The sequence below is a fragment of the Macrosteles quadrilineatus genome, unplaced genomic scaffold, assembly GCF_028750875.1.
Source record: "Macrosteles quadrilineatus isolate MER2022 unplaced genomic scaffold, UCM_ALF_1.0 Scaffold_3__2_contigs__length_128488019, whole genome shotgun sequence".
NCBI lineage: Eukaryota > Metazoa > Arthropoda > Insecta > Hemiptera > Cicadellidae > Macrosteles > Macrosteles quadrilineatus.
In genome coordinates, this window is record NW_026542596.1 from 100,874,700 (window position 1) to 100,897,094 (window position 22,395).

A 22,395-nucleotide genomic window follows, 5' to 3' on the forward strand; every position below is an offset into this window, starting at 1 on the left:
TAATTAATGTACAGACTACTATATTTTCTCCCCACACTGTAAATAAAACATGTGATTGGGATTTCCTCCAATTGTTTTGATTTTCTGTTTACATTTTGTTGTTATTTCGTCACCATCATGGCAACCCAGTTGGTCCATGTTAATTTTTTGAAGTTTTCAAATTCGTTTTTTGTGCTTATTTTTTAGCCTATTTTAATTTATAAAGGGATTCTGCACATCTACAGGCAAATATCTTTCTAACAGTATGCGTAGATTTTCCCTGCGATGCACATGAGCTGAGAAAAAAGGTTTTAAAGAAACATGCTTGCCTATTAATATATAGATAGATAACCATAAGTCATAAACAACATGAGTCAGCTTGTGGTGACGAATTGAGAGTTATGAAATGCTATTTGTTACAATGTTTGTTTGCCAATTCTTGTCTATTCTTTAATGTTGAAAATTTAGAGTTCCCATGAAAATGCAATATGAAAGTTTTCACTAATCAGTGTAGTGAAGTAATAAAAATGGTACCTATAAGAAAAAATATCTTTTCAAAATCATCTGAGTTATTGGTTACTTGATTTGACATACATTAAATACCAGTTTATATAATTCACTTTCCACTGTCCTAGGTAAATGGAGCGCAAGTGGATGAAAGTAGACAAAGAGAAAGATCTTAAGGTAGATACATAAGGTTAAGAAGAACATGTGGTAGACTAAGAAGTAGATTGTAGGTTGTGGGGGAAGAGAAACTGTAGAGAAATAGCAGGGATGTTACACAAGAATACATTGTATAATATTGTTGCTGGGGCTTTTGTAAATGTATTGCATAACTTTTATTCATGAAGCACACAATGATTAAATGGTACATACCAATGGCTCTGGAGGACAGGTAGAGCAGCTTGTAGCCATTGTCCTTGATCTTGGTGAACAGTTTAGCCACTCCACTCTGGGCCCAGTCCTTGCCTACGATGGGCAATATGTGACCGAGCACATCTGACCTACAACACACCAAGCCTACTGATGAATCTACAACCAGACTATTGCAAAAAGATAAAATATACAAATCACCAATACATCCAACAATAGTAGACCACATGAAAATGCTCTTAAAAGATCCAATACAATGTTAAAAACTTTTTTAAATTCAATATATGTATGAAACAGACGTGTTACAATTGCTATCTGACCATTTTTGTGCAACCTACCCTAGTGATATTTTAAAAACTACTCTGTATTATATTTTTAGTAAAAGTTAGAAAAAGTCCAAAACCAGCATTGTTTAAGTGTAATGTAAATATTAGTGTAACTCATAGCTTGTAGTTAATGAGATTTTTTGACAGGATTAATTAGTTTTCTAACTTAAGGTATTACAATAATCAAAACAGGCTTACTTAGTGATAGTGCCGTCAATGTCAGATACGACAATTTTATCATCGTAACGCCACTTGAAGAGGAAGCACTTGCATCTGGTTGTGCCCTGGTACGCGGTGGTCACGCTGAACTCTATCTCGTTGGCTCCGTCACGCAGGTTCAAGCTGGCAATCTGCTCCGACGTCAGCCTCAGAGTCTTCCGATACTTGTCCGAGCTGAGGCTTTTCCTCGACAGAGATATCTTCAACTGTGACTTGGCTGTTTTGGGATCAACGTCTGAATCGGAGTCCGAGGAATTAGATCCTTGGTATTGTTCTTCACCTGGGATACTGAAAAAAGTAAATGAATGGGTTGTAGTACCTAGTTGAAATAACAAAATCAGAGAAACTCTTTGCATAAAAAACAAAAACACAAAGTAAAATATGACAACATACAAAAAAAACTGTGAAAATATTAGGTTAAGTAGGTACCCTACTACAAATTAAAAATACAGAACACAGAAGAAAACACAAACAAAACAAAATAAACACTGGATATTTCGAGGCCACTGGCCCCTTTCTCAACATGGAGAGTCACATTAGATATTAAGAGTCTTTCACTGGTAAGGAAGCAGTGTTGCCAACACACTATGAATTTACAAATGAATATTTACAGGTTATGAGTCATTGATTTTATTTACACTTAGTCTAAGCCTGCTTTTTAGGTGTGGAATGGGAAAGGAAAATGTTAGGCCTATCTGAGATTGAGGTTTGGGGGCTCCCTGGATTTTAAGAACCATTGATAAGAGAGTTCCCATCTCCTTAGTTGTGATGGGTTACAGGTGGGAGGGAAAGATCTTATTATTTTTGGATAGAAATTTGTGTATAGAAACAAAATTTTACTAGTACATTTTTACTAAATTTTATCTAACGACGGAATCTTATCAAACAGGTTTTATAATGACTACGCGTAGTATAAAAAAAATTAATGAATTCTCAAGTCAAATCATTGTGAACTACATTTTGATATAGTATAAAGTAAACATGAAGTGTTTATTTTTTTATGTAGCCTCTTTGCTACTTGGTTAGTTGGCTAATATGGGGCTAATTACATGTTAAAGTCAGGAAAAGATAAAATAAAAGCTTGTAGCCTGTACGCTAATGTAAAGTCGCAATACTGTAGTATATTAGGGCAGTGGATAGGATTCGTACCATAATGCTTTTCAATATGGATGGTTTGATTTTACTTTCAAATTAATCTTGAACATTCTTCATTTTTCACAGCTGAAAACTCTTAGGTTGTGTTTGCTTTACAGAAATTCAGCAATAGGCTAACAGATAAAACTTCAACCGATATTAACTGAAAGAAGTACAAAAGGTACTCACCCTTTCTCTTGCACTTCGGTCTGTGGCTTGACTTCCACATCAGTTTCCTTCTGATCTTTGTCTGACTCTCTGAAAAAAGAAGAACAATTATTAACAGTTCAAGTAATATCTTTAAATTTATGGTTTAGTTATCTTGTGAATTATTTTTAAAAAGAGAAAAGTTTGCAGTTATTTCTAATCTTAAATAAATTGTTGTAATATTTATTTTTATATGCAAAATTACAAACACAAACTTACTTGGCTTCTACAGTTGTTCCATCAGTGACGGAGATGTTCTGCTCATTGGGAGGCAGAGTGGGGTCTGAAACAAACACAAGTACATATTTCATTAGTTGTGGGATTTACAAATCTTAAAAGGTTTTATTGTGGTTGATCTTCACACTATAGGCCTATCTTACAAATAATTTTCGAAGTTCACAGATACTGAAAAACATAAACTTATAAACGAGAGAGAATTACCCTACTAATAGCAATGTTCTTACCATTCTGCTGAGGGTTCTGTGCGCGGACACCCCATGTGAACCATGAGCTGTAACTGCGTCGGCCACGCCTCTGGTCTGTTACTCCACGCGGCGTCAACTCTGTATACAGGCTCGACACCACCTCCTGGACAACAAAAATATGACATGTACTATAAGTGGTAGTAACATGCTTAGAGATGCTTGGCTAACCCAATGATACTTCCACTCTTAAAATTATATTTAGTGTTTCCAAATACTTAGACGTGAAATTAGCATAACTGTTACAATAGCAGTACAATTTATAATGAGCCCAATGTAAGGAATCTTGTTCACTCATTTGTTACAAGGTTACTCAAGACCATTATAGAGTGTGATGTCTGCCAGGGAGCGTATTAAAGTAGAATCGATAACAAATTCCACAGGATAAACTTGTATAAATACCTGAGGTAGAGGTTTCTGGAAGGCAGCCACAGACATGAGGATGGGCCCTGCGACGTGCCAGTTGTACATTTTGCCGTCCACTCGGATCACGAGGTTAGGGTTGTTCACGAGGGTCGGGTTGGCGACAAACTCATCGTAAGTCACAATGTGATGAAGGAATGCCTCTTCTGAAGGAGTTGACGTGGTTGTTAGCCCTCCACACAGCGACATGTCGACCTCGCCAACCATCCTGCAAGTGTATTCAATGTTGAAGTCAATTTAAAATCTCGAAATGCAGCAAATCTTTGTCATTGAAAGGGAATATACAGTGAGCCAATAGAGTGTAGGCATATCATTGTCTAAAACTACAAATACTCTAATTTTCTTAAAATATTATAATTCATGTGGTACAAAAGAAGTTTTAGTTTACAATCAATTGCCTTTTTAATTGGATATGATTAACAATTTGGTTAGAAGACAGTATTTTGACAGCAACACACTTGTCAGTAGCTAACAAACTATAAACAGGTTTCTAGTTTATTTACATTTTAAAATTCGAGACTAATTCCAAAATGTCCTGTTTTTTTACTACTAGAAACCCTGTATAAAAAATAGAAAATACAACAATACTACCCAAATATACCCAGGCGTGGTGGTTTTTGTTCCTGGGGTACTAAGAAAATATAAGAAGGATGATGTCTCCATCACGTGTACCTATACATAGCTAAAGGTCCAACAGAACAAATCACAAGACCAAAAAAACCGTTACCTTACGCTTATTATCTTAAATATGTATAGTTTAATCTCAGCTGTTTGTTTACAAACTTACTTTTTGGGCTCCTCAAAATCGCTATCGAGAGACTTGGGTCCCCCGATGGCCCCCTCCACACTGTGGGGAGAGTGGGGGAGAGAAGGGCCATTGCCACTCTCAGCATCCTCGTCCATCACTGGCTTGGAATCTGCAACATTTACATCCATGTAATAATTTTGATGATTCTGACAATTGTATTAAAATTTTGTAGAAACTTTGAATACAGCAAGTAAACTTCTCATCGCACTGTAAAGTCTGAAGCTTGTTTAGGGCTTTTTTTCTGTTTGGTAACACTTGAAAGTGTCGATGTAAAAGAGTTGCTTCTTTTTATTTTATTTAAATAAATTCCAGTGGACACTTTACCATTTTGCCATAGTATCAGCTTTGAGTAGTAATAGAACTAGATGTTCCATCCCTATGTTAAAGTTGTCACAAGTTTTTAAATCAAAATAGACGTAGGCCGAGTAGAAGTGAGCCACCGACAGACTGTGCTGATTTAATCTAAATTACTAATTACTGTCGAATATGCGGACTGTTTCACCATGATAGGATGATTTATTACTAGCTATAGCATTTTTTGCATCACGTCAAATAATCTCAGTGCCAAAAAATAATGTATAAAATAGTAGTTGACAGATAGATCATGAAGATTTTAGAGCTACCAAAGTAACAGCTTGTGTGAATTAGTATGATTTGTTTCACAAAAAGTTCAGTTCTAAAAATTGGTTTAACAATTGTTTTACCGATGATAATCTTTTATGGCTGATTTCTAGTCCAATCTTTTTGCGTCAATGATGACAGAATAGAAACAGTCTACTGGATAAATAAATGTTTCCGGTCCTCAGAAAACAATGAATTTTACTCTTGATGTTAGGTACTCACCTTGTGTGTTGTGAGTCTGCTTGTAGTTGGTAGGGAAGTACAGGGCAGCCATCTCTGGTTCCAACTCCTCTACATTGAGATCGGACAAGTAGACTCCTTCCTGTGAGTTGTGGCGGATGTGCTTTGTCTTCTTCATGAAGCCTAGCATGTTATGCAGCATGGAGCGCTGGGCTACAAACAAAATACATCGGTCTATAAGTATTTAGCTTTTCACAACCTATTCTTAGGTTGAACAGATTTAAAGTAGTTAAAAATTAAAATGTTCTTCACAATAGATCAATAATTGGGGTGTTTGGTGATCTAAATTTGTGAAGTAAGTCACATAAGCAAGCCCGTGGCTGTGGTGCCTGCAGTGAAAAATAGTGCACACGGCTGTCTTAAAATCAGCACCGTCTCGCCGATTTAACCCAAGATACTACCACTAAGCAACCGCAAACAGTAAAATGAGTTAGAAAATTTAAGAAAAAAGAACCAACAGGTGAAATACCAAAAGCAGAGTAAAATCACTCCACAAATTACTCTAAAACCAAGATTAATCGTCAACATTTAAGGTACCTATTGGTACCTATTGGCGTACCTATTGGTACGCATTATCCAGGGCATTATCTCTATACGTTACTTATGAGAATAAACTATTAAATAAATAAAAAACAAATATAATAAAGAAAGGAATTCACATTTTATTGTATTAGATCCCACACAAAAACATTAACACAACAAAATATTTAAAGTATCTAAAATATGATCTTGATACGATGTACATTTAAATGGTTCAGAGTCAAAATTTTCAATGTTCCAATTTTACCTTCCTCCTTGTTCTCGTCCAGGGTGGATGTAGGCAGTTCGCCCCATCTCCAGGACTGTTGGTGTGTAGTGTCACCCACAGTACATTCGTCCCCCTCAGATATTCCCCGCTTGGTCTCAAACTCTGTGTCACTCTGTACAGGTGTGAACTGTCGATTGTCGTGCGGACTGTGGGACAGAACAACTGTTAAAATTTGCCAACAATAACTACAGTACTGGTATCTTTGTTTGAGGTTGTCGTTGATGTTATTTTGTTAGTTAATGTTATTAGAAAGTCCAACGGGAAAGTGCCATGAAAACAGTACTAAAACTTGTTTTGTAGGGTCTCTACTTCACTAATCTTGTTTTTTTGTTTTTTTAGATACTTTCTCAGTCGAGAGCAGGATTTTAAATCCACATACAAGCGTTGTGAAAACTTGTCATATTTACTAATTGTAATGGAAAACGTTTACAAAAATCCCTCAAATAAAATACTGTTAAATAACCCCTACAATCCAAAGTGTTGCCAAATAACTAATTCTTTAGTACACTTGTGAAGAAATTACATTTTGTATATACTCAGCGAACTTGTAGTACAAAAATCGTATTTAAGACTGTCAAACTCAAATACTTTATTATTGACTGATTTTTTACTTTCTCCCTCTATACATAGTTATATGGAGAAAGTAATGTTTTGGTAAACATTTTTGAGTTTGGAGTGGATATATCCGTTTTGGGTTCCCCTGAGCCCAAAAAAGAAGTGATGTCTGTGTGTGGATGTGTACAGAACTACAGGCTACACCTGTAGTCCGATTTTCATGAAATTTGGTATGTACAGTAGATATTAATCCATGGTATCTCCAGGCGTTTTTTTTTTCATTTTAGCGAATTTCCCATATAGGGAATAAGCTATTACCGTAGTACTCATGGTAAGACCTGGACCCGGGACCGATTTTTTTTTTCGTTTTGAGGTCCCTAGAGGCCAAAAATAGCATCCGTTCAAATTCATATATATATATATATATATATATATATATATATATATATATATATATATATTTATATATATTTATATATATATATATATGTGTCCGTTAGCGCGATAACTCGAGCAAAAATGATCCGATTTTGATGAAATTTGGTACAAACGTGTAAACCTACGTTTATTCGAACGAGTTCGCGAACCAGCATGATCGGACCATGGGAACGGGGGTTTATGGGGGCTCTTATGGGGTAAAAATGGGTTTTTCCCATTTTTGGCCCAAAAAACTTAAATTTTTGCAATTTCTTTCCAAACTATTTTGTAAAGCTTAAAAAAACAAATAATTTAGTATATTGAAGCGTTATAATGCGCCTAATGGTTACGGAGAAAATTCAAAAAAATTGTAAATTTAAAATTTCCATGTTATTCTTATGGAGGATAAGTAAACTGTTGTAGTTTGCTTATTTATTAACATATTTTGCCCAAATTTGGAAAATGTTTTTATTTCTTACTAACTATTAACATTTTACATAAAAAAACACTTTAACCCTCCCTGTTGCAGCAAACCTAAGTATGTGTTAAACTGATTTGATTTAAATAGGGAATAAATGTGATATTTTTAAGGAGACATTTTAGTGTAAATCCAATCAGGCAAATGGAAATTCGCTTAGTCTGCAGGTTTGCTGCGGCGGGGGTATTTTGACATTTAGATTTTTAGAAATTTTGTCATAAAAACCTATACATAAAAATAACATAAATCGTATTTTCTCAAAAATGGGCATAACAATTTTGATAAAATTTTATTATGTGACATCCTTTGAATTCTGAACAAAATGGTACAAATTCCATTTCCATAAAAATAACAGTTCAAAGTTATTGTATGTTATTTTCCCATAAAAACCCCATCAAAATAACAAATAATCGGATTTTAGGAAAAAAAGACGGTTTTGATTACAATAAATATATTGTCAATAATATAATTCTAAACAAAATAGTGCAACCTCCCATGGCTGTAACAATTAAGGTTCTAAAGTTATTGCAACTTTTGTGATTTTCCCTGTAAAATATCATAGTTAGTCCCAGCGCTTACCCATGTTAAAGGTCGTTGACAAGCTAATGGGAGATAGGATGTGTCAGATTGCTGATACAGTTTATTTTTTTAATTTGCTTATCAGTGTATAGAACAAAAAGTTGTTTAACCGAAGACTGTGTTGATTTTGACTATCACTGACAAAAAGAAAATGAACAAGATAGTTAGGGTCAGTTGTTGATACAAAGTTACAACATGGTTTGAAACTGTATTTTCATCTGTATTTTATTTTAGTCTGAAAAGTAATGGCTAAATGTTATAAAAATATAATTGATCTACTTAGGTACATCCAATGGGATTTAGTTGGGTTTAATCCACCATAATTACGTAAAAATAACACTAATTGGCTAGGCCTTAACTGTTTTTTTTACAAATATCGTGCACTGTACAAGTTTTGGCAAACCACCATAAACATTTGGCCGAATTTTCACATGCTATGAACATGCATGTTATCAACATTACTTGTTACGTTCACAAAAACAAAATATTGGGGTAAATTTTTAGAAAAAATCAAATAAAAATCAGTTTGAGTTAACAAACTTCATGCAATAAAATAATATTGAAGATGTCATCAAATACATCAACAGACACTGAGTAGGCCAATGGAAGGAAACAACATACAAACTTGCTTATTTGGTATGTTTGAAATAAATGATATTGTACGGTATACAACTTTGTTTATGAAATGTAACAGTTATTGCCATATCACTGATATCAGTTAAAAGTCATATCTTTTTTTTACTGATCACCAGAAACCCTGATTTAGCTAATTCCAAAAACCATTATTCTTTTTACCATTTTTTTTTTCTTTTTTTAAGAAACATCACAGAGAGCATGTTTTATTAGTATACATAATCTGTACCACACCGACTAAGTTACAAAACTTGTAAGTCTTATTTCCAACAATGAGATGGTTTGGATATGTAATTTTTAATAAATAAAATATTTTATTAATCTTTCAATGACTATTCAAAATTAATATGCACACAAAAGTTAGATCTGTTCAACCACACCAACTCTCTCATGCTATCAAGTAGGTTAGTGCAGGCAGAAGGGCTAGCTAACGAGACACGACAGGTTAGGTTAGGTTAGTTACAAAACAGTGATGATACTGGACGCAGTGATCACATGAAACGAGCCATCACTCGCTGTTGTGTCCCGTACAGCCCTGTCAGTTACATATTATGTAAAATATTCAGCAAAATACTAAGTCAAAACCATATTTTTCAACATGATATAATGGGATTTGAAAAACCTTTGGATATCCGGTTCCTGACTTATTTTACATAATTACTTAATTTTACAATCCTTTTAAGTTGAGACTACAGCTTTAGTTTATAAAATTCTGCTTCAGTACATGTTATAACCAAACAGATTAATCTACGGTCTTAAATTCACGAGAATATTACTATGTCACAATAGGATTTTGTCATGGTATGTCTAATAACGTTTTAAAATATATTCTTTGATTTGCATTTCTCTAGCTTATTATTAGAACTGACTCTGCACGCCATGCATTAATATATACCAAAGACAATTTGGACCTGAATTTAATGTAATTTTTAAACACAACAATAAGTTTAAAGGAAAACGTATCATAAAAAACCTCGAGATAGACCTTAAAATCAAGATAAAAGACCATAGAATCTCTTTAATTAATCGCTGTGTTCATACCCATGAAATGATTTTCAAGATTTTGCTTTTGATATTCTTAACTTTCTCTGTAGGCCTACAGTTTTCAGACTAATAATTGGATAAAATGTATTAATTTACTGCCTTCATCTACATTAAGAGTGGATAATTGTTTGTAGTCATTGGTGAAACCATTTATACAAGTTATCTGAGAGCTTTGTACTCTTAACTAATTGGGGTAGTTTTGGAACAAATACATTTATATGTTAAAAATTACAACCTTTAATAACCGAGAAAAACAATATCTCTGTACTTAGACAATTAACATATTGGCAAGCCCTCTAACTGTGATCATTACAATAGACTAATCAGCAATTAATAGATTTTTAACAGTTTTGTGAATTAAGCAACTTGAATTTTCAAGTGAAACATGACTTGGACTTTGAAGCCAAATGAATTTCACCTATAAAGCACTTAACAGTACACAATCAGATATTTTTTCAGACAACATTACACAACCGAAGCCTTGGATGCAAGTAATGTTTGTCTTGGTTGTTTACTCGTCGTTGCTTCTAGTTTGCCAAGTCATCTTCGAGAGTTATTGTCTTTACTTTGCCAATTCTGTTGCCAAGTTCAATTTTGGGTTCAACACAAAACTCAAAAATATTCCATCTTGTACTAAACCAAACTGGTAAAAATTTTCCACAGATTTAGTGCATTGTGACTGATTTAGAACTGATATAAGGCACTTGATAAAATTTTAACAATTGGATATTATCTCTATTGTACTTCTAACAAGTAAACTTTGAAAAACGGAGATTTTTTTTCAAAGCAGTTTTTTTCTTTTTTTTCATATTATTTTAAGGCAGTACCGCATATTAATGCAAAAGATTTCACTATATCAAGGTGACCTTAGTTCACTAACATGCAACCTTTTGCCCTCAGATTGAAAAGTTCACAAGTGCTGCAAATGTCCGACTTTATTGTATCTAATACATTACAGAGTATTTGATGAAGCTTTATTATTTAAATAACTTCTCTAATTTGTTATAAAACTTAGAAAAAAAAACGACTAAACAAAGAATTAATATGAATAACCAAAAGTAGTTTTGATGGTACTTAACTTTATAAAATGTTAGTCGGATTTGGGAATACTTAAATCGATTGTGTAATTGTTCTTAAAAAATAAATATTATATAGCCAACCTGCAGCCTGGGGTGATTTCTGTGTCGCTAAAGAAGTGAATATCAGTTTTCAAATGTTCTTCAACTCGTGCCAACTCCTCAATGTTGTTGTCTTCTACATCTACGCTGATGATGGATTGACTGTTAGGAGTCGACGTTTTCTGTTAATCAAAATATCACCATAGTGTATTACTGTTTATGAACCTTCAATATTTAACACGAACAAATTATGCCAGTTTTTAAAATAGCTCGCTATCTATATTATGTATACATGTATATATGTATTTTTAAGTTACAGTATCTTGAGATTTTTAGATTTAAGTTCCATGACAATGTATAAACATTAAACATTAAAGCCAACGAAAACGAAATAGGTTATAAAAAAAAATTTTACCATTTTTTTTTTTTAGCATGGATAAAAAAAGCGATGAAAGTTGTATATTAATTTCACATTATCTGGCAATGAAACTGTTTGGTTCAAAGTTCTTCATTTGCCTACAGCCTAATTTTCAATATTTTAACAAATTGTATATCAATTAAAACAAGTTAGACATACCAGATCGACATCTTCCATTTGGAATATCTCACAATCTTCTTTCTTCTCAGCTTCAATCTGCTCCACATTGTTCTTCCTCTGGTGACCATTATTATTGTTATTGTTCTTCTTCTTCAATATCGACCTCTTCCTACGCTTGCGTTTGCTGCCGGGCAGAGACGAAGATATCCGCTCCGTCAGTACTGTTTCTTCTTCCTTCACCTCGATAACTGCACCTTTGTTCGGCACAGACTCGGTTGAAGCCTCTGAAGAACTGTCTTTGTCATGGACAATGGGTTTAAACTCCGCACTGGCTGCACTAAGTTTACGCGTAGACACAGATTCTAACTCTACAGTTTCTGCCTTGAATGTTTTCACCACACTTCCGCCACCGGCCACAACTATCTTTGGTGTCCCAACAATCTCGATACCTCCTTCCTTTCTCAACAGTTCCTCTGCTTCATTCAATTCATCGCTTCTGAAATGAAAAAATATTAAATTTGAAAAAGTCTTCTTAATCTAGGATTTGAAATGTGATAAAGGAAAATTTTGAACATAATTATGGCATTTTACTAGACTACAGTTGTCTATAATTGGTATCATAGTAGGAATAATAGTTCCATACTCATACCATTATCGTTATAATCATCAGATCATTTTTATTTTAAGGATGATTGATAGCACTGTCCCATATTACCCTTTTATCAAATTGGTTGTTAAAGTTTTAGATCAGATTCTACTACAGTACAATCTCGTTAAGTCGGACCAGCTAAGACAGTGGCCGATCCAACGAAAAGAAAATCCGTGTTAGCAGAAGAAAGCTCTGAAAACAATAAGAAATGAAAATATACTTACTATAGTTTACTTTACTATGGAGAAAAAACCCCTTATATCTTTAATCTTTATACATCACAAATCAAATAAAAACAATGAATCACCAAACAGACAAAAAATCCATCATTCAGGCATCAAACGTGCAGTAACCGCAAATTAAATTGATTGCGCAAAAAACAATTACTGATCGATCATACCCTCATTCAAATCTTTAGCACTGCCGAAGTCCAGCATATATTTTATATGAATTAAACTTTTTGTTATTGGAATCTCAAGTAAGATAGCTTAGTTATTTCGCTAATAAAAAAAAACTGTATTTTCTACACTTTTTACACTCACATTTGCCGGTCCCAAAGGTTGTCCACGAGTAGTGGGCTGTCTTTGAGCATGTACCGCTCATGAAAACTGCCCTCTCGTGGAATGGGCGAACAAGCCAAATGTGGCGGAATAGAGTCATCTCCCAACTCATCAGCTGAAACTTCTTCAACAAAGAAAGCCTCACCAGACTCTCCAAGTTTCATATGAATATCAACTGGTTCTCCATTAATTTCTATATCAACCTGTAAAGAAAACCATAATAGTCAATGGTAAATTGCTGCACATATAAAATATAACAGTTATGAATATGTATGAAATGGATTATGTTTGAAAAGTGGTTGATAATTGTTATAATAAATATTGGATTGTCACTAATTATTAGCACAAACTTTTCTGAAGATCTTGTCAAATAATCTTATCTTTGAAATTCAAATAGTTTATTGTCATTCCTCCAACCATTCCTGTCATTCTGTCGAACAACTTAAAAGGAATACAATTTTCAAAGTTTTGTCACAGCTTGGGAGAAGTTACAATGACTACTTCACAGTGATCAGAAAGAAGGAGAGAATGAGCAAGCATTTTCTAGGAAATTTAAATTAAGATACTCGAATCAACAACATGTGAAGAACTCTATCTTTAACCAAAACACTTTAACTGAATGATGGTTAAGTTTCGGCTGATTATTAATTTTGTAAACTACAAAACAAATATGTACATAATAATACATTTTCATTTTTATTTATCAATTTTATTTAAATAAATTAGGTCTACTCATAATCACAATTAATCTTGTCCCTCAGATTAATCCAGGACCGCAAAATATTTAAAAGCTTCAAATTTTCTTCAATTGAAAACAGCTTACCACTTTTTCCCTGCTCCTCAACACCCCAATCTTTCCGAACCGGACGTGGAAGGGGGAGCAGGTGAAGGTTCCGTCCGGTTGTTCGACAACGACTACATCAATAGCTCCAGTCAGAGTTGCTCCATTTATCTCATTGTACACATATCGGAAGTTGCTGATAAACTTACCCAGGTAGTTCATTCTGTGCATAACTGCAGAAAAAAGATAACCAAATTAACATTGAGAAAATTTTTGAAAAGAGCACTGATAACTTATATTTTATTAACTGAGAACAGATGAATATTTTGAAATTGACACTAATATTTGAAACAGCTGGTTATACTAAAATTGGAGAAAGATTGATGTATCACCGTTTTAAACCAGGTTTTATTTGCACAAAATCAAAACATAACCAAAAAAACTTTTGACATAGGTAATGGAGACTATAAGACGTCGACCAGGACGGCCAATAGGAGGAGGCCGACAAACTTTTAACTGGTAAAAGATTAGGATTTTGTTTTTAATTATAAGCCTACCTACTTAAATGTCCTCATTTGTCTGTCCTAAGTGGTACAGTATTATGTTTGTTTCTAAAGATTCTTTATTGCAATTTGCTAAGAGTTTACTGACAAACCCCAGGGGAAGAGCTGAAAAAGGGGGGGGAGAATTTTGGTCACCCAGTGTAAAAATAACACACAATAGTATACTAGGGTGGTCTGCCGTTACACTTTAGGCGCATAAATGAGCGAAGCATTATTTAAAGATTGTCAATGGCTAAAGCAGCTAACAACCTACAATATGTTCCCTATCAACAGATTCACCGTTTCTTTGCACGATATTATTTAAGTTCTAAAGAATGACAAATTTATCTGATAGTATGTGAACAAAATCATTGACTGGTAGTTGGTGTAGCGCTTCATCACTAATGGTTATGTCAAAATAGAATGGGTTATTTGCCTTCAGCCAAATAAGTGCTTGCTGTAGTTTTTCACTTCGAACTTTGAAATCAATATGGCCAAAGACGCCTTGACGTTGAACAATGATTACTTTTAAGTTTTCGGGCAGTGTAGGTAAGACAGATGCTATTTCATTAATATCTTGCTCAACATTAATGATGTTACCTTTGTAGTGAAACTGGCCATCCTGACCATTGCTTGTACTTTGTAAATGCGCATAGCGGGATGTACTCGTGCAATCAAAATTTGTTCTACAATCGTCAGGTCAGTTAATTCTTTTGGGACACTTGACACATCCATATTATTTAACGCCGTGAATTTAGTTGCATTTGAACGACAACGAGAACAAATCGGTGATTGGTTTGAAGCTGTTAGTTGTTGGCGATGACAGTTAGTGCAAGTTTAAAATTTTAGTGCATCCAATTTATGTTGGAATTGATTAGCTAACTGCCTATCATTATTAGCTTCTTCCGCCACTGCTTCATCTGGTTCTACTTGTTCACGACGCCACTCTCTTACAATATTTGCATTATTGGTGCGACGACCAATATTAAGACGTGGCCCTTGAGGCATGTTCAAAACAAATATAGCAAAACGGTTACTTCCATTGATAAACTGTTACTTTCCAACTTTAACCTAGGATGAAAGTAAACATTTAAATGTAAACAAAACAGTTACAAACAATTAACATATGTTTATCTTATTCAAATGAAACAAAATAAACCCATATGTCATAAACCCAATATAATTTTTCTTCCAACTTACATTAAAATAACAAGCGAAATTGTGTGACCCGTAAAATAAAATCCAGAAGGAAATTTGCAAATATTTTTTACCAAAACATTGTGCTCAGTATTCTTTAGCTGTTGGCCAAATTTCATATCAATTGGTCAAGCCATTACATTCTGATGCTCTAACAAAGAAGTTACAAAGTGAGGGAAAGTGAGCTTCGCTCAATAAAGCCAAAAGTACCGATGAACTTTTGAGAAAACTACAAGTCACATATACCATATACTTGAAATGTTCGTCATGACGAGAAACCTTGCGCAAAACTATCCATTATGTCATAAATTGCACGGTTGTAATTCCTTTCTAAAGGTAACTTTTCATATACCTAATGTTAAAAATACCTCAGCTGTACTTATTTGTTTTTCTTTCAATTTATTAAGTTTACCTTATTAAAATCAGGTGTGATTATTTGTTTTTTTTACTGTATTTTGTTTATTTCAGGTCAACTTAACCAATCAATAGTTTTATTAATAGGCTACTTATGATGTCAAACGGGGTGAAGCCCGTGGGTAACAGCTAGTTATAATAAATGTACAATGAAATCATTTTATTACATTCTTTGTAAATTACAGTTCAGTTAACATTACGTTTTAGTAAGAAACTTCTCACTTCGCTCAAGGTAACATAGCCTACCGGATAAAATCAACCTTTTCTGTATGAGTGGTGAATATTTCAAAAAGAATTTTGGACTGGAATACGCTAAATTGATTTTTTGTTGTTTCCAAGCTACCAGTTAAATCTTTCTATTTTAGTTATTATTACTATTGTTATTCATTATTATTGTTATTTATTGCTATTGTTATTTATTGCTATTGCTATTTACTGAAATTAATTAACTAAGACAGTCCCATTGCATGTTTGGCTTGACCTTTAGTATAGGCCTAGTCATCTTGAAAATGAATTGTTTGATAAGAAAAATGTAAATTGGTTCGTTTGAACCGTTAGTAGCAAAAAAAATAAATATATAATTAATAACACTAGGTCTTGTGTTCAAATTTTTTCAGGGAAACCTGGGTCTACAATGTAGGAGATAATGACTTCTACAGCAGAACGTCTTCTAACGTAGGCTACTTTCATGTTCCATTCACAATGAAAATATAAATGTAGGATACGTATGCTAAGCTAGGATCAAGAAGCATTTTAATAGAAATAAACTTAGGGTAAGTACAAAAAAACCATCGTAGGCTTAGGAAACATTTTAGTTAATGCAGGGTCTTTAGTCATTCTTAGCACGAAGACCTGGCTCTGGTCCAACAGAATCTTCCAGATATATCTGGCTCTAGGCCAGTAGGACAACACTTTCTTTGGATTTCACCAGCCTCAGGCCGAATAGGCCTATATAGCTTATTATGATCTGACAATATACTTAGGCCTATTAGCCTAAATATTAACTTAGGCCTTATATTCAGTTGATGACAAAATCATTTAGTAGCCTAGGAAATCACTACTGTAATTCAATAACTACATAACCGGCTAACTTATAATATGTAAATTTGCTCCAACAAGATTACTTTTATCTCATTGAGTTCGGTAGGCCTAATTAGGGCTAATTAGGCATACCCGTTGCATGTTTGTGTATCTAATTGTAAAGGACTGGTATGGACACTCCGGGTAAGGACCGTAGTAATAAATTAAATTTAAACAAAGAATAGGTCATTAAGCTTCATCAGTTTTTATTTTCAGTGGTTATTTTCATAGGCTAAGCTTAACTTAGGCCTAATTTAAGTTTTCGGGAAGGTTACAAATTACAACAGTAGAACCACTCTGGCAAAACTTTGATACTTCCCACTCAGATAGGCCTACTTCACTTTGTATTATCGTGATAATCGATCTTTAGGCAGTACAACCGCGCCTTTTGAATTGAAGCCTATTTTTAAAATACCGTAACGAGTCTGTGATTTAATGTTACAACTTAACTCAGCGGTTATTTCAAAATCATTCAACGTTTGTCGTCATGGTGCGGTTCTCTCTAGGAACACTATCAATAATAGGTGAGTGTTTAATTTGAGAACTAAGGGACCTGTTCTCAAGAATAAAAGTCCGGGGAGGTAAAAGTCTGTAAAGTAAAGTACAGATGAGAACATCGCAAGTGTTCAGGAGTCCGCTCGCCGAAGTCCAAAAAGATTAACAAGAAAACATTCTGTTGCTTCAGGGGTTTCTAAGTTAGGACCAGTTTAAATTGTATCTTACATGACGATTTGAATTTACATCCCTACAAACTGGTTGTTGTACAGAACCCCAATCAAGGTGGTCCTACATTACGTCTTACGTTTTATCAACTCTCGTTGTTGCTTTTGATTCTTTCAGCTCATTGAAGGCGAAAACCTTCTAGGGCGCCTTATAATTAAAATGGGCTTCAATGCAAAAGGCACGGCTGTTGTACTGTCCAACAATCCATGATTACTTAAACGGCATGACATTTACCGTTGTTTAATACCAACAAAGAAAATTCTACAAGTAACAACCAGCTGATTGACATTTATATACAACCAATCCGTTATTTATGGTCGAGCCTTTAGTTTAAGTTAGGTGTAAGTTACCATTAATTTAATAGGCCTTAGAGGAGTTAGGCTAACAGCATACAGTTTAAGTTTCTCTAGGTTACACTTTATTTTATGTCCTACATTATTTACCCACATGCTGCAGTTTGGTTAAGGTTAGGTTTAGTTTAGAACAGTTTCATTTTATAATCAGCTGGTAGTTAATGTATAATGTATAATAACTTAGCAGGCCTAACTTAAATGTAGGACGTAAGCTTAAGTGCAACCTTTCTCTGCTTAATCCCACTTAACTAGGCTAACTTAACTTAATTTGATAATCCACATAAACCCCTGTGGCCTACTTACAATGGACATCGAAAGTGAAACTATTCCTAACTTCTGCTAGATAAGTAAAGTACAGTAATAATGTTTAAGGCACTAGCTTCAGTATGTCTCGTCCTGAACAAAGTCCTTTGTTTTCTTCTGATATGACAGACGCGCACTTTTCCACAGATAAGCCGACAAAGACTTTCTGAACATAGTAAACTACATGTCACTGAGAAATTTTAGTGATTCAGCAGCCAAGGACTTAGTAAACACTGCCAACACTGGTTAATTTGATGAAAGAAAGGAACAAATAATTATAAAACAAACAAAAATTTGACACTTGCACTTGCACTTGTACCTACTCTAGCATCCACTCCACTTTCCTCAATATTCTTGTTCCTTTCCTTCTTCGTCCCCTCTCTCCCCGTTTCCTTGTAACTTGTATTGTAACATTACTGTCACTCCCCCACCTCTCAGCTAACTAAAACTAACAGCTGTTACGATCGGCAAAACAAAGGGGCAACACTGCTAACACAGCCTTGCCTGCCAGATACGTCACATAATATCAGCTGATTGCCACACAGCGGAGGGGGGTGTCAGGCGAGAGGGAACAGCCAATGAGCGCAAAGGATGCCGGTTACGAAAGTGGCGCGATGTTTGATGTTTGTATACTCCATGTACACATCATCGCGCGAGTTCAACGCACTTAGGCATTAACTACTTAAGCTCTGGATGAATAAATATTTGTGTTTTATTCTCTATCCAGAATAAAATTGATTCTATAAACTGCAAACCCTAAAAGAAACAATATTAGGTCAAACCAAAGTACGATTTATCTGTAAAATCTGCGTAGAAATCTAAATTTTCTTATTTATTATTTTTTTTATTTTCACTAAATTATGTGCTAAAGTAGTTAAGTTGTCACATGGAAATCATGTATTCCACCCGAATGGTGAAACCGTCAATAGGCTGTAGGCTACGTATTGCTTCGTTTTTGGACTGAGTGAATTGCGTTTGGATCGAAAGGGAAAGTTCAAAGGGGATAGTTCAAATTACACAAATTGTTATAAATTATTTAATTATAAAATTAAATTTATATTATGCACAACCCAGTAATCATTGTACTGTATTTAAACTATTTGTTTTGTAATATTTAAGTTTATACAGTAGTTTTATAGTTATTAGGTCTATAAGAGATAATTTAATGTTTAGATTTAAAATGTTTCACCAAGATTTCAGTTAGTTTCTGTTAATTGCTTAGACCAAAGGCATCTCGTGCAACTCTTTCAAGGCAATGTGGTGTTCAAACCTATTAAATATTTTCGGGTATATTGGGAACCGAGCCCGTCCATGTCACAAATTAATGTCTAAATTAATCAATTAAACATTCAAATTCATTTAAAATTCATTCATATCCACATATTGTACACATGTCGAATTTTGGGTTTTCACATCTCAGTAGTTTTAATTATTTTATACTTTAATTTCCTACTCTTACTAATGTTGTATCTACTTTGTATTATTTTTTAACTGTCCAGGCTCTCCGTTACTCATCTAAAATGACGCAAACAACGAAAAAATCCCCTAAAATGGAATAAATAATATAATTGAATTGCGCAGCACGACACGAATTATCCAAATTAGCCTTGCTACGTGTGGTACATAAATACAAATTTTGATTTACTAGCCAAGAGGAAAGCGAAATGAACAATTCGATTGGAAGCGGTCCAAGGATGTAAATATAATTGAGCGACTAATTAAAGTGTGGATGCACTCTCCACACTTGACAATGTTTTATTTATGGTTGCATCTATCCATGTCAAGTCCTTGAGTCCTTCATGGAAAACAAGGGAAGACAATCTACTATATCTCTTAACTGTCTTTTAGGAGGATTTCTAAATTGAAATGTTTATGCCTATGGAAGGACAAAAATATTGTACTTTTAAGGTAAAAACAGGGTAATTTATATCATAGTAATTTAATAAATTTACGATGGTACTGATGGCAGTGTAAATTACTAAATAGTTGGTTATTTTTCTCAGTTTGTACAAAAATAACAACACACACAGTGATACTTAGAGGTATGATGAGTGATCATAAAATGATAGGGATCATAGATATGGTAGAGGTTAATTGTATAGTATCAAATCAAATAATCACTTACACCAACATGAAGTCTTTTAACAAATTCACTGAACACTGCACCTCCACCTATCCAACGGTGATTTGTAGCAGTCGGTTCCCGGTTTAAAAATAACTAAACAGTAAAAGTGACTTAGCACTCTGCGCTGACGAACTGCACAGTCGTCCCACAGCGCGGTAACTTCACTCAACTAACTTCTCCTCTACACTGAACACTGAACTGAACTGTTGTTGAACTTGAAGTTCTAAATATCAACTTCCAACATGTGACGACACCGCTGCTCGGCCTCCAACCGCAGCCAATCAGAGCGCGTTATTCTCACACACCTCCTGAACCGGCCAATCAGAGACTAGCTGCGTATATATGACGACGTAGCGAATGTTGTTGTTGTTTTGGTTGTTTACTGTTTGTTCCCGGCCTACTACGCCACAGGGAATGCGAAAACATATCAATTACGAGTCGCGCCACCGCCAACTCCCCCGTGTCCTGTGAATGGACAAGACTGGTGCGTAGTTTGCTGGAGACGAGCCTCCAAACTGGAAATCACATGCGTGTTTACATGTCAAACCGGAATTGAAGAAGGTGCATTGCTACCTTCATGTTGGCTCAATGCCAACGTATTCGAATTCTTTCGTATATCTCCTTATGTACTAAAAAAACGTTTGCAAGACCATTTTACTGGACCAAATTACACGTTGGTACCAAATGAAAGATGTTTTCCTGTAGATGTGCAGAATCCGTTTATAAATTAAAATAGGTTCAAAAATAAGCACGAAAAATGACATGATGGAATGGCCTCTAGATCGTATGAATTAACTATAAAGTGGATTAAATTACCTTGTTACTGTCAAAACGATCCTTTGTAGTCTGTTACAGCTGTTTCATGCTTCGAATGGAGCACATCATCAGGTGAGATCATTGAACTTCTGACCTGATGATGTGCTTCATCACAGCCACTGTATTAGAGGTGGCTGTGGCTTCATTCGAAGCATGAAACAGCTGTAGTCTTACAAACTAACTACAAAGGATCGTTTTGACAGTGACAAGGTAATTAAACCACTATATACGAAAAATGAAATTTAACCAAATTAACATGGGCCTTATGGGTTACCATGTTGGTGACGAAATAACAACAAAATACTAACAATCAAAACAAATGGCAGAAATTCCAATCCCAGGTTTTTTTTCACGGCGTGGGGTGAAAACAGAGAAGCTTGCACAATACATACTTTTGGTCGAGTTTTCGACCACGGGGTGAACTCTTTTGATTCTATTCTTATTTGATACCATGCCTATCTGTGTATAGGATCCTTGGAAGTATACAATAGCAAACCAGCTGAGTTTTTGAGGACTCGCCTTTTTTGCGCCAGCACACGAAAAGTCGCCCGTGGTGTAACACATTTGATTGTGATTATGATCCATACCGGGCCTGTTCAATTATTCGTGTCAAACATAGCATTTCACACATTTCTACGCCTTCTTTCACTCATTTTGGCTAAAATGTACTATAGTATTAGCCAATTCGGAATGCCGATTTTGCATCTCTATCGCCTACATCTGAATTGGAACACATAATAGACTAATAGTTTTGGAAAACGAAAACACAAACTTATGGAAAATGTGTAATTATAATTACTACTTGCTATGCCCGTGCTTCGCTACGGGGTGACTGGGGTGAGAATATAGAAAAGAATAATTCTGTTTTACTTTGAGATACTATAATATACTATAAGAAACTGTTACAACACACTTACCAGGAAACATATAGGCAAAGGCTCAATCGTGCTTATTGATTATTCAAATGAAGATCTCTCAATGTATTACAATACTATCATTTTATATAGTGTATGGCATTTAAAAAATATATGCTAAAGTATAATTCATTGACCACATGGCACCAAGAAACAATTCTCATTGTAAACAAATTAAATTAAATAGCAGAACAGCATTTCTGACAACAGCTGGAGTTTCATAACAATGTTTGTTTCCCATGTTAATCTTATGGAGAAATATGAAACTTTAAAGGGCCCCAGGGCCTTATTCTTTAATTATTTAGCTAAAAAGAAAGTTTCCTGCACAACTTCACGTTACGCTCTTTCCAATGACACCAAAAACATGTCAATCGGTTCAGTAGTTTCGGAGGAGTAATTGTCACAAAAAACTTGCTTGCGTATTAAATAAGTAAAGATAACCTCCATGATAAGGGC

At 34.5% G+C, this 22,395-nt stretch overlaps 1 protein-coding gene across 5 annotated transcripts in view; it reads right to left on the bottom strand.

Annotated features, from left to right (window-relative positions):
• The window catches only part of LOC128988874 (phosphatidate phosphatase LPIN3), a 40,534-nt gene that overhangs the window by 5,713 nt on the left and 12,426 nt on the right, over positions 1-22,395 (bottom strand). For 2 of the 5 annotated variants that reach the window (XR_008490439.1, XM_054410604.1), the window contains exons 1-15: positions 20,210-20,388; positions 13,515-13,705; positions 12,674-12,894; positions 11,522-11,978; positions 10,987-11,126; positions 9,246-9,317; positions 6,100-6,266; positions 5,295-5,465; positions 4,431-4,560; positions 3,623-3,851; positions 3,203-3,326; positions 2,958-3,021; positions 2,721-2,789; positions 1,377-1,685; positions 856-983 (exon numbers count right to left, since the gene is read on the bottom strand). Coding sequence is in view for 4 of the 5 variants with exons in the window: in XM_054410604.1 (XP_054266579.1) it covers positions 856-983; positions 1,377-1,685; positions 2,721-2,789; positions 2,958-3,021; positions 3,203-3,326; positions 3,623-3,851; positions 4,431-4,560; positions 5,295-5,465; positions 6,100-6,266; positions 9,246-9,317; positions 10,987-11,126; positions 11,522-11,978; positions 12,674-12,894; positions 13,515-13,703 (2,470 nt within the window). In the remaining variant the exon portion in view is untranslated. Of the gene's footprint in view, positions 1-855; positions 984-1,376; positions 1,686-2,720; positions 2,790-2,957; positions 3,022-3,202; positions 3,327-3,622; positions 3,852-4,430; positions 4,561-5,294; positions 5,466-6,099; positions 6,267-9,245; positions 9,318-10,986; positions 11,127-11,521; positions 11,979-12,673; positions 12,895-13,514; positions 13,706-18,084; positions 18,401-20,209; positions 20,389-22,395 lie in introns of those variants that run through there. The other 3 variants (XM_054410605.1, XM_054410606.1, XM_054410607.1) reach the window with 3 other exon arrangements.